Source organism: Neolamprologus brichardi, chromosome 4 (assembly GCF_056152115.1).
Source record: "Neolamprologus brichardi isolate AB-2024 chromosome 4, ASM5615211v1, whole genome shotgun sequence".
NCBI classification, from domain to species: Eukaryota; Metazoa; Chordata; class Actinopteri; order Cichliformes; family Cichlidae; genus Neolamprologus; species Neolamprologus brichardi.
In genome coordinates, this window is record NC_142107.1 from 11275001 (window position 1) to 11290633 (window position 15633).

At 40.1% G+C, this 15633-nt stretch overlaps 2 protein-coding genes across 2 annotated transcripts; both read left to right on the forward strand.

Moving 5' to 3' along the window:
- Positions 1–521: 521 nt before the first annotated feature.
- Positions 522–1550, forward strand: LOC148102954 (uncharacterized). Its single transcript, XM_087840287.1, has 5 exons — positions 522–658; positions 762–797; positions 959–1108; positions 1179–1297; positions 1393–1550. Exons 1-5 carry the CDS (start codon positions 589–591, stop codon positions 1513–1515), a joined length of 498 nt encoding a protein of 165 aa, XP_087696413.1. The 5' UTR covers positions 522–588; the 3' UTR covers positions 1516–1550.
- A 2321-nt stretch (positions 1551–3871) lies between these two features.
- On the forward strand, positions 3872–13470 carry ccp110 (centriolar coiled-coil protein 110). Its single transcript, XM_087839799.1, has 14 exons — positions 3872–4049; positions 4766–4976; positions 5579–5707; positions 6995–8156; positions 8331–8452; positions 8711–8888; positions 10501–10610; positions 10998–11114; positions 11252–11353; positions 11433–11549; positions 11893–11966; positions 12049–12114; positions 12234–12293; positions 12436–13470. The coding sequence occupies exons 2-14, from the start codon at positions 4812–4814 to the stop codon at positions 12509–12511; spliced, it is 2478 nt and encodes an 825-aa protein (XP_087695925.1). The 5' UTR covers positions 3872–4049; positions 4766–4811; the 3' UTR covers positions 12512–13470.
- The last annotated feature ends 2163 nt before the right edge of the window (positions 13471–15633 follow it).

A 15633-nucleotide genomic window follows, 5' to 3' on the forward strand; every position in this document is an offset into this window, starting at 1 on the left:
ACATGAATTTCCCAACCATGGAACAAATTCACTTATCTTATTTTTATCCACTATTCCTTCTCTATGCATGTCCAATCCTAACTTTGTCTCTTCATTTCTAATCCTGTCTCTGGGTGCAAAGACTTATAATTAGCATTTTCTATCAGTGTTGAAACTAATTTTTTAATAGAGTTTAATTTACTCTTTTTGTTGTAAAAAAAAATCATAAAAACATGAATAGCAAATGATCAATGAACAAATGCACCCAACCCACACCTGTTATTAAAAGTACTGTACCTCTTAATTCATCTTTTGGCATTTAATATTGCATGCATTTATCAAGCCTATGCTAAACTGTGTTCTTCACAGACCCCTATCCAGAGCAGAGTGAAGACTCCGGGCAATATTTTTAGAAAAGGAAAACCTGAAAAACAAGACACCTGTCACTTGTGGAATGGTGGTAATGTGATCCCATTGTCTCTAAGATCACGTGACAACATTTTATGAAAGGGAAGACAGCTGGGTGCAGTTGACTTCTTCTTGTCTGTTTCGTAGTGTGCAGATAGCTGCTACAGTGTTCACAGTTTACATGTTTGGTGTACAGTCACCATGAAAATTGCTATTTTTGTGCTGTTTGTGTGCCTTCTTCTTCCTGTGCAGCCTGAAGAGATAGATCACTGTAAGTAAACACTACAGTCACCTTGGTTTCCTCAGTCATCAGATAATATGTAGTTCGGTTTCTGCTGGAGAGTGCCTCTGTTAACTGTTTTTTTTATTAACAGACACCTACTGCGAGACTTGTTTAACAGTGGCACAAGGTATGTTGGACAATAAATCATTATGGCTAAGAGCTTTTTTATTAATGGTTTCTGATAACCCAGTAGCACAATCTAACAAATGGGATAGCCAGGAATACAAATAGAAAACAAAAGACAAAAGGAAAGGGGAAAGCAAGTCACAGTCTATAAATACCTTACAGAGCTTGAGAAATCCATCAAGGAAGCCCCAGTTAAGAACAGAAACACAGTTGTTAAACGCCTCATCAGTGGGGCGTTGTGTGAGAAACCTCTGCCTCACAGCCAGCATGTCACCAAGGACAAACTGACATCAGCCTGCAGACACTTGTTAGGTAAGGTAACATCAGATATGTCAAGTAATTTATCTTGTTTTCAAGAGCTTATTCTGGATTTGCCATTCAGAGTCTCACCGTGACCAGTTCTACGAAGCTCTTTTGAACAAAGAGCCGAAGAATCTGGATATAGCTCTGTGTTATGAGCAGTCCAACTCATGTGTGGGGGTTAAACGCCAGACTTTTGAGGTAAGTTGTCAGTGAGCGAGTAGCCAGTTGTGAAACGTGAACTTCATGTTTTTCAAGTATACAAATTTACTCTTAACATTTTGCTTTTGTGGCAGGATTCTAAAGGCGCTTTTACTGAAAGTGACATTGATGCTTTACTTTGGGACAACAAGGAAAATGTTCGCATTGCACAGCCGATACATTCAGGTTCCCCTGTGCACACAGGAGATGAACTCTGAGAATTTCAGCATCATTTACTGTTTACTACTGTAAATTCTGGACATCAGTAAAATAAATAAATCACTAAAAAAACATAAACCAATAATTCAGTCTTTAAATTATACCTTATGAGGTGTTGAGTTGTTACTTTTCTAAAAAATTTATTCAGCCTCAGATAAGGAGTGTATATTCATCAATGAACAAATTATATAATTGATAAAGGGGAAGTTTATATTTCAAGCCTTGGGAAGCCCTCACTTTTCTCTGACAGAAGCAGGAACTTCCAAAGTGCATCTGAAGTGATTTAGCCTGTTTTCCTATGTCTTTATTAAGATAATACGAGGTCTGTTGGCTGCTGGAAAATGAATCTATTCTTTGCCATTTGCAGTCACCTGTTTACAATAGGAATTATAAAACATTTTTTAGGTGCTCCCACTTGTCTTCATTCTTTTCTTCTTTATTATTCTTTGGGATGTTACTAACCATTAAAACAACAACAATTTCTAATGCACTTCTTTCAGAAAATTCATAGAAAAATGCAAAACTCCAAAAAATAAAAAATAAAAGTGGGACACAAAGGAAGACATAAGGATGTATTATTGCACTATAAGCAATTTCATCACAAGTGTGCAGATTCAATATCTTCTTCAGAAAAGTAGTTTGCCTTTTGGACACCAAAAATCCAGGCCAGGCAAATACAACCACAACAATAAAGACTTCATAGTTACAGAAATTCAAGGTATTAACAATAAGTAATAGTAAAAACAAACCACAGCTGTGTGCAAATCACACCCATGTAATATCAGCTGTGTTCAGCAGCGTTACCTTGGGATGGCTGTAACTCAGGTGGCTCAGGTAACCTACTAACCGGAAGGTTGGTGGTTCGATCCCAGTCTGCTCCATGCCAAATATCCTTGGGCAAATACTAACCTCATGGTGCTCTCTGATGCATCTATTGGAGGTGTGAATGTCTGATATGAAGCACTTAGGAACAACATAGGAAAAAGTGCTCCTGTGAATGTACAAGTTGTATAAAGTGCTTTGAGTGCTCAGAGTAAAAAAGCGCTATATAAGAACCAGTCCATTTACCATACTACAAGGTATAAAAGTCCTCTGGGCACACGATACATACAAAAGTGGTACCCTGTACTTCTGTCATGATGTTAGCAAGGTGTGTTCACGATGAAGAAGGTGTGACACATTGCTAAAGATACATCACCCCTTATCCACCACTCAGGACTCCCAAAGGTGAATCGTACTGTGTTGTAGCTGACCTCAAATCTTTCTGTCCATGTTTGTAATCCTATTCAGTTTGTTCTTGTTAACTACAGACAGTGAAAAATACCATGCAATAAAACAAGAAGTTAGAATGCTCTCTGCAAAAAAAAAAAAAAAAAAAAAAAAGACCCAGCGTATGTCTGTCTCAAACTCCTCTTGAAGTATAATCATTGTAATCTAGCTTTTGAATCCTGCCAGTTTTTCTTCAATCACTGTCCCTAAGTACTTGTATTCTTTTACATCCTCAGTACAGTCACCGCTAACTGCCATCTGTTGATGAAGGACTCAACTCATCTGATGATTTTGCTGTTTACCTTTAGCTATGACAACCTATGCACTGACCTTTGCAGTCTTACAGTTTTTAATGCATATGTAACATCCATAAACATATTTTATTTTATGTGGAGGACAGTGTATTCTGTGTAATACACACAACAGAGCATCTTCTTTGCTCCCACCCCTTTTATATGCGCATAATTAGTTGTAAGATGTGAGAAATTTGTTGTACACATTACTAGAAGGCGCACCTGTTTTGTCACTTCATATTTAGTGGTTGTCTTGCAGAAGAGGACGATTAAAATAGGACTTAAATTACATAAATTCATTCATTCATAAAGTTTCAGACTACAAAACACGCTGCACAATGTACAGTAAGGATGGTGGTACATAAATTACATTATTTCCCCCCAAGATCATCCTGTTTCTTTAATACTTGGCACATTAAATAATTTGTCTAATCACTCATAACAATAAATAAATAAATTATATAGATGATAAAAATTTAAACTGAGATTTGTTTAACACAGTAGAGAATAGCTGCAAGCAGATCATATTAATGATATTTATGTAGACTCATTTGCCAAGAACTCGTTATCCTCTTGAGCACTATTAACTCGAGGCTATGAGCAGATAACAACATAGTAAAACAAAGAGCGTGTGATAAAGTAGCCCTGCTAGGCTATAGCCTAATTCTATTGCATTCACTGAGAAATGAAGGGGAAAAGAGGACATGTGGCATTGAACTTATTGGAACGAGAGCCTTTGACTTGCTCGGGGGATCAGATTGGAACGTGGCCCGCGTGCTGTTGCTAGGAGGCGCTGTTGGAGCCCGGAAGAGTTGAGCATGGTGATGAAGATGATCGAACCGAGATTGAGGAGAGAGACGTGAGTCTCACCGATAAAGCCTCCAGTTTGTGTTTCCCTGCGACATCTGTCCGTGTCTGACAGTCCCTGCTGGAAGACAGGAGGGCGATATTAGTGTTTCTCCACTGAGTAGGTAAGAATAAGCGCCGGGTATCCGCTGTCATTCTGCAGGGGGTATCTGCACTAAGACGTCTTTTTTAGCTTCCAAAGACAGCAAAACTGGATAATGCTTAAATATTAACATAAAAGCTGCCGAAATTAAGCTTTCTCTGTAATACCAGATACACAAAGAAAACGATCCCCACCTCTGCTCTGCCGGATGGAAGAACAAGCGTGGATTGGCTAGTGTAATTAGGCGTCTGAAGACCAGCAGCAGCATCATTAGGACCTGCTGGTTGAATTCAAACCTGTCCAGTAGATTAGATATGCTGCATAGAGCCAGTGACACTCACGCTTATTGCAAAGGCACATTGTTTTAATTGAATCCACACAGGAGCTGTCTGCTTACGCAAACGCCCTACCTGTCTGTGAGTAGTCTGCAGACTACTGTCATTTGCTGACAGACATTTCAGAAATAGAAACCGTATTGATCAGACACACGAGTCCCTTTTGCATTTCCACAAAACATGGAAACGGAAGACAGGCACCAGCAAAGTATGACAGAAAGCAAAGGAATGGCAGGAATGTGATGAGTGTGATAAAATCACCGAGGACAGACAGACTGGCTATTGTTGTAGGTGATTTGTCACATTTACCCACATGGTTTCGGCTCGTCAGTCAAACACCAGTGTAGTGCAGCCTCACACGGACCCTCCCTTTTAATCTCTCGCTCTCCATTTAATTTAACAGCTGGGCCACGAGGCTACATGGTGTGTGTGTCCTACTCAGAGTGTGGATGTGCGGGTGTCCAGAGATGGAAAGCTATGAGGAGTTCTGTCTGCGGAGTCTGGCATTATTGCAGGAGGAGGGGAAATTCAAGAAGACTACATGCGAGCCATCATGTTCCCTGAAGGCTCGCTCTGTCATCCACTTCTATGGAAGAGCTGTGCTTTCACCTCTGGTAAGGAAGAGATAGACAGGCTTGGAAGCCCATGCTAAATGGATTACACAAGATGTAGATGCATGTGAGAGTTCACAGTTTAAACTGAATGAAACATCTGTTTGTGAGCAAATCTGATGAATGAATATATATGAACTGCTTTATGACAACAGAGCTTCTCACAGGACACTTTTTGGCTTGCCATAAAACTGTAAAATGCATTCCATTTAGGTAAACTTGCTCGTGCATCCATTTCATTTACTACTAAGCCAAAGCCTCTGCTGTGGGAACAGCCTGTTAGGTCAGCAGCTGGCAAAGGGAAACAGCCCTGAACGTGGAACATCAGGGCTGTTTGATGTTTGTTAGAAAAATCCATTTGCTTGTGATTGCTGACTAAATAAGTTTGCAGGAAGAGTCCAGCATCAGTCTCTCTTCCATCCAGAAGAAGATACACAAATTATACTGGAAGAAGGCTGAATTCTTCCAGTATATTTCTCATCTGTAATAACATTTTTAGGTACAAAGTGAAAAACTGTGCCTCTTTTAGCTGGATAAACATGCATATTTTTGAAAATTAAATTCTGAAAAACAAACAACAAAAGCAATGTATTTTCATTTTCCAGCTGAATGCAGAGCAGTGGAACGAGATGTGTGGCTACAGACAGAGGGCGGTCCAACTGGAAGTGGACAGACAGAACCAGCAGAGGAACAAGCTTTTGGCCAGGATTCAGGGCATACTGGATCAGGCTCAGGTCAGTTGCACACTATGGTCACAGGTCTGGGTGTCATCTGGTAGGATGAGAGGCCTACTTAGAATAAGATCAAAACATGCTTTGTGAGTACAAATCCGATTCCACACTTTGTCAAATGTAAGTGTCAAAAACTGTGAGAGGGCCATGTTTACCACTCTGTAATGTTGTATTATACGCAGCATGCATATTGTCTTGCTAAAATATGCAAGAAATATGCAAGACCTTCCCCCAAAATACATAGATAGGAGTGTGTGTTGCTATAAGAACTGGATACATCATGAGCGATGCAGGCTTTACAACTGAGTGCTGCTAATAGGCCAGATGGTCTCTTGCCTCTTTAGTCCAGGTGTGGTGTCCTTGTTTTCCAAGAAGAATTTCAATATGTCTGACCACAGAATTGTTTTCCACTTTGCCTCAGTCTATTTTAAATGACCATGTCCATATAAAGCTTCTTCTTTGCATACACGAACTTTAACCTGCTTTTCTGGAAACCTTCCTCTAAACCTTTTAATGTTATTAGATGTGGTCCCATGTTCCACCTTGTTTTTAGGTGTGGTGCTGCTATCAAATTCAAATTTAGCTAATATTTTTGATTAAATAGTAAATATATTTGATATGTTTTCCATGTTCTGTTGACAATGACATATATGAAAATCATTGCATTCTGTTTTATTTACCTTTTACCCATCATTCCAACTTTCATGGAATTGGGGTTGTATAATGTTATGTAGGCACTCTGAAAAAGTGCTGGACTCTCGTGCTAATATTATTATGCTGACATTGCATCCTGCTTTTACTGAATGTAAATAGTTTTGGGGCTTTTGACCTATAGTATATATTAAATAGGTTTGTGTGCCAGTCCCATAATGGAGCACATAAAGTGAATTACAGTCTGTCCTGGTGTCTCTGGTGACATACTCAGAGTTGAATACAGGTTATCTGGCCTAACATTTTCCCCAGTGTGCCGTGCTATTTTTTACCTGATGACGTGTTTTCATAACAGCTCAAGATTCAAAGCAGTATTGTTCATTTACTCAGTGTCAGATTTGCTCTACTTTCGTAATTCCCAGTCTTTGAACAAATGTGATCTAAAGATTTTGTCTGTTATCATTCACAATGGAACAATAAAAACTCAAGCATGTAATCACATTTTCATTAAGAAAATAAAAACCAACAAATAAGCTAATTATTTACAGACCATAATTATCACTTGATTTGCCTGTATGCTGAGCTTACATGCGTTTTAATGAAATTCTTTGGTGAAATACTGCTTTTCATGTTTCACAGGTGCTTAAAGTACCAGATGAAGAGGTTGACAAGTTGCCAGTTTCTAAATCTGCAACAGTCAACGGCTACACTCTGGTCACTGACTCGCCTGGGCTCCCCAAAGATGCTGGATTTGGGGTTCAGACAAATAGTCATTGTGCTGCTCCATGCTCTGAGATTCCTGTGCTTAATGATTATAAGGCAGTGGAGGAAGTGAAGGTGGATGCCCAAGAGAAGAGTGAGGAGGAAGAGGAAGAGGATGAGGAAGAGGACATTAGTTTGGACAGCCTTCTTAAGAGATCAAGGGAGTATGTGAAGAAAGAGCAGAGTCAGCAGGGATCAAAAGCTGTCCGCGCAATGACCCAGTCTCCCCCACCTGAGACTGACTCTGTCAGTGAAGAGAAGAGCTGCAGCCCTGTGACGGACACAGGCATTCAGTTTGGATTCAGTCTGCACCACAGCCCTGTCGGCCCGCCTCAAATCCAGCATCAAGTACTGCGCGACTCTAGTCCTCAAAGGTCCATCTGCCTCTCACCTAGTCTACCAGAACCATTTTCTTGTCTCCCCAATCCAGAGACCAGCATAAGTCCTCGTCCACAGAGACGCAAACCACGCCCAGTTTCCACAGGCAACATCCATTTTTCATTTCCCATCGGCCCAGCAGACCTTATTGCTCGAAGCCCAGGACGGTCAGAGGAAGCCATTGGTGTGGTGGACTGGGGAGATGCTTCAACACCTCCATCTCACTGGAGCTCAGTGGGAATAGAGGGCGTCAGCCGGACTGGCATTCGTCGATCCAGCCACTGTGGAACCAGTCCAGTGAAGGAGAACTGTAACCCTGTCAGTGCCTCGGTGCCCAGCTCAATGGGTGATCACCTGGCTGCAGGTTTTCGCCGGCGCTGCCACACTATGGACAGCCAGCTGCATACCTACCATTCTGGAGTAGAGCGCATAGACCGCAGCCAGGAACGCCTCCCTCGCTTCATGGCAGGAGTTACACTGTTTGCTCCCAGTCGGCGCACACCTGCAGCCCCTTTAAACCAGTCGTATGATGTAGAGAATCCTTCACTGCCTTTCCTGAGGCCCTGTGTGACTCCTGGAGACGAATCTCCGGGGCCAAACAATGGCAGGAAAACACCGACTGTCCTCAGACATGCAGCTGAAGCACAGGCCCGCAAGACAGGTGAGTGCCTTTGATGAAAGCTATTTTTTTTTTAATGTTTACAACTGTGTAACTCCCACTGTGTAACTCCCACTGAGATTTTTGATTCCCACATTTATATATTTTATGTTAAGTGAGTAAAACTCTGACATGGTAAAAGATGATTTATTTGTATGCATTTGTGCTTATTAACAGATGAGACCCAGTGGCGAGCGCAGGCTCTGGAGGACATGCAAAGACGTCTTGAGAAGGAGCATGCCTTGCAGATGTCTCTGCTCCTCGCTGAGCAGGAGAAAGAGCAACAGCGCCTCCACCTGGTCAGCACATGGAATTTAACAGTGACCATTTTATATAGAAGTAGATCAGAAAAAAAGTGTTATTTTTTTAAATGACCATGAAAAGCTACACCAAAACCTAATATGTTTAACTACAATGCCAAACTTTATTTTCTTTATTTTATTTTGCTTTCTTTGTGTGTGTGTGTGTGTGTACATCTGAGTTTTATATGCCTTTTTAAAATGATTATGAGCAGAGCATTAGTGAAATACAAATAATGTTGTGTGCGGTGTGTTTAGGAGCTTGAGGAGACAGAAAGAAGGCTGAAGGAGCAGGGGTCTGTGCGTCTTCTAAGTGCGGATGCTTGTGGCTGGAATCGTAGGCCTGTGAATGACTGCCATCCTATCATGAGCCCCTCGTGCCCGGGACTAAGTCCTGTCCACACACCATCAGAACGATCACCTGGACACAGTATAGGTATCGTTTTAATAAACTTCTGTGCTCAGGATTGTAAAAAGTGTTTACAAAAGACACATGAATGTCATGGTTCATTTTCACCCACCCCTTGCTGAAACAAAATGTTTAGATTATAATTGTTAAAAGTTATCTGCATTAAGCTAAGGTTAGCTCAAATTCAGTACAATGACATATGAGATGAACAGTGTTGGGAAGGTTACTTTTACAATGTATTCCATTACAGAATACAGAATACATGCCCCAAAATGTATTCTGTAAAGTATTCCGAATACTTTGGATTACCTAATATATTATCATGCTGTTTACAACTACATGAATGTACAATTGCTGTGATTTATTACTGTTACTGAAGGTCCACGGCTCCGAACCGTAGTAAAGGGACCTCTGGCTAATACAGTGGGTTCTGTGTCGGGCTCGTAGCAGAAAACTAGCTTTACTTTGTTGTCTGGGTCAACTTGGCTAGCGAGAGACAGAGAGAGGCGTTGAAAGGCTGCTCCAACGGAACTTATTGTTTTTGGAGGAAAACACGAACACAGTGTACAGTCGAGTCTTAATAGCTTACTTACAACTGGGCTCGTCTGGCACTCTTCTTGGCTGTAGTGGTTATTATTATACATACATGCTTTCAGCTCCCGTTTTTGCTCGATGACAGCTCGTACTTTTCCTTTTTCTCCCTCCGTCGCTCACAGACACATAACGGGTATGTGTCCATTCTCCCTGCAGCACGGACTACACTGCTTATGATGCTACATTCTTTAGAGCTATACCGGTAGCATTCTGCCTATTAGCTTAGCACAACAACAACAAAAAGGCCTCTCTCACCCAGGAAACACGCAGAGAGAGAGCGTCACCCTGTAACCATGGCAACCGTAACGCTGCCACCTGGAACAACAGAACATAGCTGTCAAACAAAACCCAAACAGGCCTGACCCGCCACAATATGAAACTGGGAAGTACCACCGTGTAATCCATTTATTTCAACAAAGTAACTGTATTCTGAATACCACCTTTTTAAACGGTAACTGTAACGGAATACAGTTACTCATATTTTGTATTTTAAATACGTAACGGCGGTACATGTATTCCGTTACTCCCCAACACTGGAGATGAAGTAAATTAGGAGAATATTTAAACTGATGAAGTGCACAGAGCCACTTGACATGTTTGAAAAACTGTCATCCTAATATGAGCCATTGTTAAGATATAGAGCACACCTATACAAACAACTAATATGCTAAACCCTGTATGCAACAGCTAAAATTACAAGATGGAGAAGCTGAATTAAATATGAAAGTCACTGTGCAAGTCTTTGCCACTGTGTGCAGCAAAGCACGCAACCACTGTGTGAGGTTGCGTTGCGGTCACTTCTGAGCTGATGAGCAGGCTACACATTACACAGGGAGTAGAGAAACAGATCAGACACACTGACTAGTGGCTGAAGAACAACAGTGATTACTTTTTAATGTTTTTGATCACTGTTATTGTCTGTTATTTGCCTTCTAAATTCTGTGTCCTATAATATCAGTAAAAAAATAAACTGCTAGTGTTTGTTGATGGGATATGCTGCTCGTTTCAGCTGCGTCTTTAAAATATCTGCTGTTTCTTTCTCCAGGTTTGCCCAGTCCTGTCCCTTCTAGTGCATCCTCTCCATGTCTTCAGCCTCCTCTTTATCTGTGGGGTTCCATGTGGGGGGCTAACAAACCTCGGGCGAGGCAAAGTCTGGTGTGTAAACACTGCAAAACAGGAATAGCATTTGCAGCCAAATCCAAACTTCAGCACACTGGCTGAGCTCATTAAACCTTTAAGTACATGTAGTATATATACTGTAAAGTGTATATAATAAGTGTATATAAATCTGATTTATATTGTGAGTACCATTGTTTCTTTTACTCTGTTACATCCATAATGCTGTGAACTGTTGTAAGTCTTCAAAGCAAAGACCAAATAGAAGCTAAAAGTCTTCTTGGTATGCAGTCTTGCAGCAACCTTTTATTGTAATTGAGTCTATTTTTTGTCCATTAAATCAGAAAACGTGTATGTATGTGCAGACTGATATCATTTATCTTAATATCTCACATTTTCTCCATGTTCTTCTTTACATTCTCCCAGGTTCTGACAGCTGATCAGCAGAAAGCATTTTGCAGAATTGGTGCTATCACTCGCGGCTTCCTCACACGCAGACTGCTTAAAACGGAGAAAGTCAAACACCTCCGCCAAACCATTATGGTGAGTTCAATTTCATGCCTTCATACACAATAAAAGAGTTACAGGAGTGTAAGAAAATTTCATTTTAGATTATGACGTTAGTGACTGAGTGTGTCTAACTGTGCACTCTCTCTGTGTATTTATATGTGTGCCTTAAGGATACACAGGAGTTCATCCGTTCATTTCAAACTGAAGCTCTACAGAAGAGAAGCACCTACACAGCACAAGATCTCGCCCTGCAGGAGAGAGTTAGAGCCCAGGTATGACTGTGTACTAAACCTCTATAGCCAGCAGAGGGCCATCTTTATTCGTGTTTCTCCTTGTTTGTTGTTCCCTCAGTTACGTGCAGCCCTGTATGACATCCATGACATCTTCTTTGAAATGCCTTTGGAGGATCGCTTAGCATTACTGCAGCAGGACAGAGAGCTCCGTGTGGAGAGGAAGCTACGAGACATGGTAACATGAACACAGTCAAGTAAATAATCAAGTATCCAGATTTAATCAAGAGAAGGTGACTGAAAATATCCCTCTGTCCTTCTAGAGCCTATAAACTAAGCTTTAGCTTGTTCAAACACTGGAGAAAGTTTTATGAAGCCATGCATTCTGTGTCTGGAAAGGTTAATCCAGACACTCGTGGCTTATCTTGTTGTTATTAATGCATTGTTTGTAATACAGCACCTTCTCACAAAAGCAGTGATTAATATATCATTGGAAGAAATTGGTTTGTGACTGTCTTTGACTTTTTCAGTATTCTGAGTTGTTTTTTTAAATAAACTATAAACTACATTCACTCCAACAGGAGAAAGTCAAGTGCCCCAAAGAGAGAGTGGCTCTTTCTGCTGCCACACAGAGGTCTCTGGACAGGAAAAAGAAGTAAGACAAGAAATGAAACCATGTGTTTTACGTTCATGGTGTTGAGATCCAGTGATCAGTGGTGTATGTGGTGCTTCTTTAGGGTTGGTGAATCTCCAGCACAGACTAGGAAGATGCAGCAGAAGCCAAAAAGCCCCACTACCAACAGGTGTGAGACACAGCTGTGGGATTTTATTACTTTTTAATTCATTTTGTGTTTCCCTCGATGTAATTTCTAGATTTTTGTCCCCAGACGTTGTTTAGATAAATTCATTATTCCTTTCCTAGAGTCTTGAAGGCAAGCCAAGGACAAAATGCCTCTGTCCCAGGACAGCTTAACCGTCAGGGGTGAGTCTGTACTGGTACAGATTGTGAAACACTTTTTATAAAACACCAATTGCCTGAATTGCATATTCATGAAAACAGCCGTCTTCAGACACACCCTGCTTTTGGCGTATTTAAAGTCACCACAGTGACTTTTTTCTCTTAGGAGCTGGTACAGAAAGACCCCAGAGGAGAGGGTGAAGCGCTCGGAGAACCTGAAGAAGCAACACTCGCTGGGCTAAAGCATGACACAACATGCCCCGACCTGTGAACTTGAATATTTAGTCTTTTAATACAAACCTTGTACCACTGAACTTTAGTCAGCGCTGCTAATCACATGATTGTCCTTCAGTTAGCTTTGGAAATTCACATGAATGTATTCACACACAAAAACACGATCACAGCGCTGTTGGTTTCTGTTAGTCACTGTTGCTACTCGCCGAAATAATTAGTTTCAACAGCTGATTGTTATGATGAAGGAAAGAATAAGTAGCTGTAGTTAAATGTAAGCCACAAGAAGCTCAATTGAAAACATGTAAAAACATTTCTGTGCCTAAGTACTCTGCCTTTGTTGTCTGTCATGTTTTAGCATGCATATATTTAATATCAAATGCTTATAGCTGTAAGTTGCACACAGACAGTCACATAATGTAGTTGTTCTGAAAATACAATATTTCAATGTATATGATTTATTCCTTCAAGGGCTTTAATTACCAATTTGTGCATTGTTTTGTTCTTTATGCTAAGTGTACTATAAAATGTATAGTACTCTGAGACTGACTCTGAGTCGTATCAGGGTGTTTTAGTATTTGGTTTAAATGCCTAATGAAACGGAAAAAAGATAAATATCTGTGTTTACACTCTGGCATGCTGTTACATTAATGTAGCTTCACATGACCACAGATGCACAGCCGGCATTCAGTGTGGACTTTGTTTCAGAAATGACTGAAGAAAAATAAATTTACAAGACCAAGAAACAATATAAGACATTTTAATGAAATAGTATTTCTGAAATATTGTGTGAACTGATGCGTTCACTGCAGCACCACGCTGACTTCATATTTGTGCACTTGTAGCATTCAGCATTGATGTTTTTCTCCCACATTGCTGTGTGTGTCTTTTAAAGGATGATTTATTTCATTTAAAATGTCAGATTGTCTTTTTTCTTCAATGTCCAGAATAAAATCTGAAGTTATTTAAATTTTCATGGAATTTAATTCACAATACAGTTAAATTATAACCTAGCTAAACTAACCTAACTATAACTTAGCCATAAGTTTTTGACATGAGCTTCTTTTCTGTTGTTTGCTTTACCCATGTTTCATGACCCAGTAAATATGTTCAATATGGTTTCAAACAAGGATCCTACTTAGATATTAAATTCTGGCCTATGATAAGGTAATAAAGCCAAATATGAACAGTGGTTATGTTTATTTTTCAAAAATCTCTAAAAATAAACATAACCACAGATGTGGATAGAGTGGGGGAGAAGATCCACTCGGGAGACAGCAGAACTGGACACGTTGTTTCCCAGAAGAAGAAGTCATAATAACACTTGTTTTTGTTGTGGTATAAAATTGTAATACCTGCTTGCAGGCTCATCATTTTTGTGAAGCAGACCTCCGGTTCACATTGAGGTCTAGCATGCTGTAACTTCAAGTGCTGAAATGAATTTAATCTTTTAAAAGACCGTTTCTCTTTCTTTAAGGAAGCAGAGGAGAAAGACTAACACCAATACACTCAGCTCTCTCTTCAACAAGATGGATTGGTACAGCTTCTGCATCACTGCAGCCGCAGCACCAATCCGTCTGTCAGTCTCCCGCTCCCCTCTCCTATCACTCGCAAACAAGATACTTAAATTCCTCCACTTGGGCCAAGAACTCATCCGTGACTTGGAGTGGGCACTCCACCCTTTTCCAGCTGAGGACCATGGCCTCAGATTTGGAGTTGCTACTTCTTATTCCCACCACTTCACAGTCAGCTGCAAACTGTTGGAGTTTTTGGAGTTTATTTTGTTGATGATGTAGTCATCATCTGCCTTAGACTGGCCTCTAGCCTAATGGTAGCTAGTATAGGTTTCTGAAACCCTTGATGAAGATAAGCGTCAGAGGATGGACATAGTTATCATTAACTGATTAGGCCTGTGGTAAAAAGGCTGCTTCCCTGATAGACGACAGAAGAACTCGTGATGAAGTGAAAAGCCTACTTACTCTAAAGTGAGAGGCCATTCCTGTCTGAAAGGTTTACAAATAAATCTTAAGGATCAAGAGATGATTAGTTTTTCTTAACTGGCTCGGCACATTTCTCCAAATATTTTTAGCTCCCTCAACTGTTCATCCATGCAGTAAAACACCATGTTTAACCACAAAAAGACTCCAACTTAAAAAAGCAATGTTTTCATGTCAAATAATAAGCAATTGTCACAAAAACAAGAGGCTAATCTAAGACTATGTAAAACATCATAAATAAAATATAATAAGGACAAAAATAAAATAATGATATACAGAAAATGTCCTTAGTTTTAGATTATAGAGTATTTTTTGTGTAGTGTTTAAAACTATAGTGTGAAAACGTATTTCTCCCCCACCTGATTTTTTTTCTCTTGTATGTTTGTCACATTTTAATGTTTCAAATCCTCAAACGGGGCATTTAGGAAGGAACGCTGGTTTGAATGGGGAGTCGAGGAGGGCATTTATGTGAAAAGGCAAAGATCATCTCTGAATCGAGGGGGGGGCATAAGGGTACATCTTTCGCCATCTTACAATGCTGTGATTGTAGACATTCCCAAACTCTGTGATTAGTACTCAAGGCAACTAATCAATGGTCATGACAATTTGCATATTAATGATCAAGAAACTGACCTCGCAGTCCATTGTTTATTCAGTGGGCTGGTTTCAGTCATTGTGCAAATGTGCTGTTTATAAGGTTGGAGAAACCTGCAGTCAGCTGAGACTGAAGAAGTCACTTGGATAAGGATGTTTCTCCCTCTGACGCTACATTTTGGGACCTTCATTTAGAAACTCCATTTCGTCTTTACTAGTATTATTTTTGTTTGTTTTTTAAATTTATTTGCTGTTCTGAAACACTGAAGTATGACAAACACAAAAATATGAAATCAGGAAAGGGGTAAACACTTTTTCACACCACTGTATGTTGGTCACGCAATGCAATTTTTTGGTGATTTTAGGGTAAAAAGATCTGGGTTAAAAAATCTGTTTCTATCTAATGATTACAATAAATATTTGCTTGCACGTAAGATTTATTGAACAGTATACAATATCAAATACATGCATTCTTTTAGAATCAGTACAGACAAGGAAGCAAGAAAGCTAAATGATATACTAGCTGCATCACAGTGTGCTGG

Excerpts from the sequence above, each read along its gene's own strand:
- LOC148102954 (XM_087840287.1), top strand. The coding sequence starts at position 589 with ATGAAAATTGCTATTTTTGTGCTGTTTGTGTGCCTTCTTCTTCCTGTG. Across the intron at positions 659-761 it reads GCCTGAAGAGATAGATCACT|ACACCTACTGCGAGACTTGT; the intron begins GTAAGTAAACAC and ends TTTTATTAACAG. Across the intron at positions 1,109-1,178 it reads AGCCTGCAGACACTTGTTAG|AGTCTCACCGTGACCAGTTC; the intron begins GTAAGGTAACAT and ends TTTGCCATTCAG.
- ccp110 (XM_087839799.1), top strand. The coding sequence starts at position 4,812 with ATGTGCGGGTGTCCAGAGATGGAAAGCTATGAGGAGTTCTGTCTGCGG. Across the intron at positions 8,889-10,500 it reads ATCACCTGGACACAGTATAG|GTTTGCCCAGTCCTGTCCCT; the intron begins GTATCGTTTTAA and ends TTCTTTCTCCAG. Across the intron at positions 12,115-12,233 it reads AAAAGCCCCACTACCAACAG|AGTCTTGAAGGCAAGCCAAG; the intron begins GTGTGAGACACA and ends TTCCTTTCCTAG.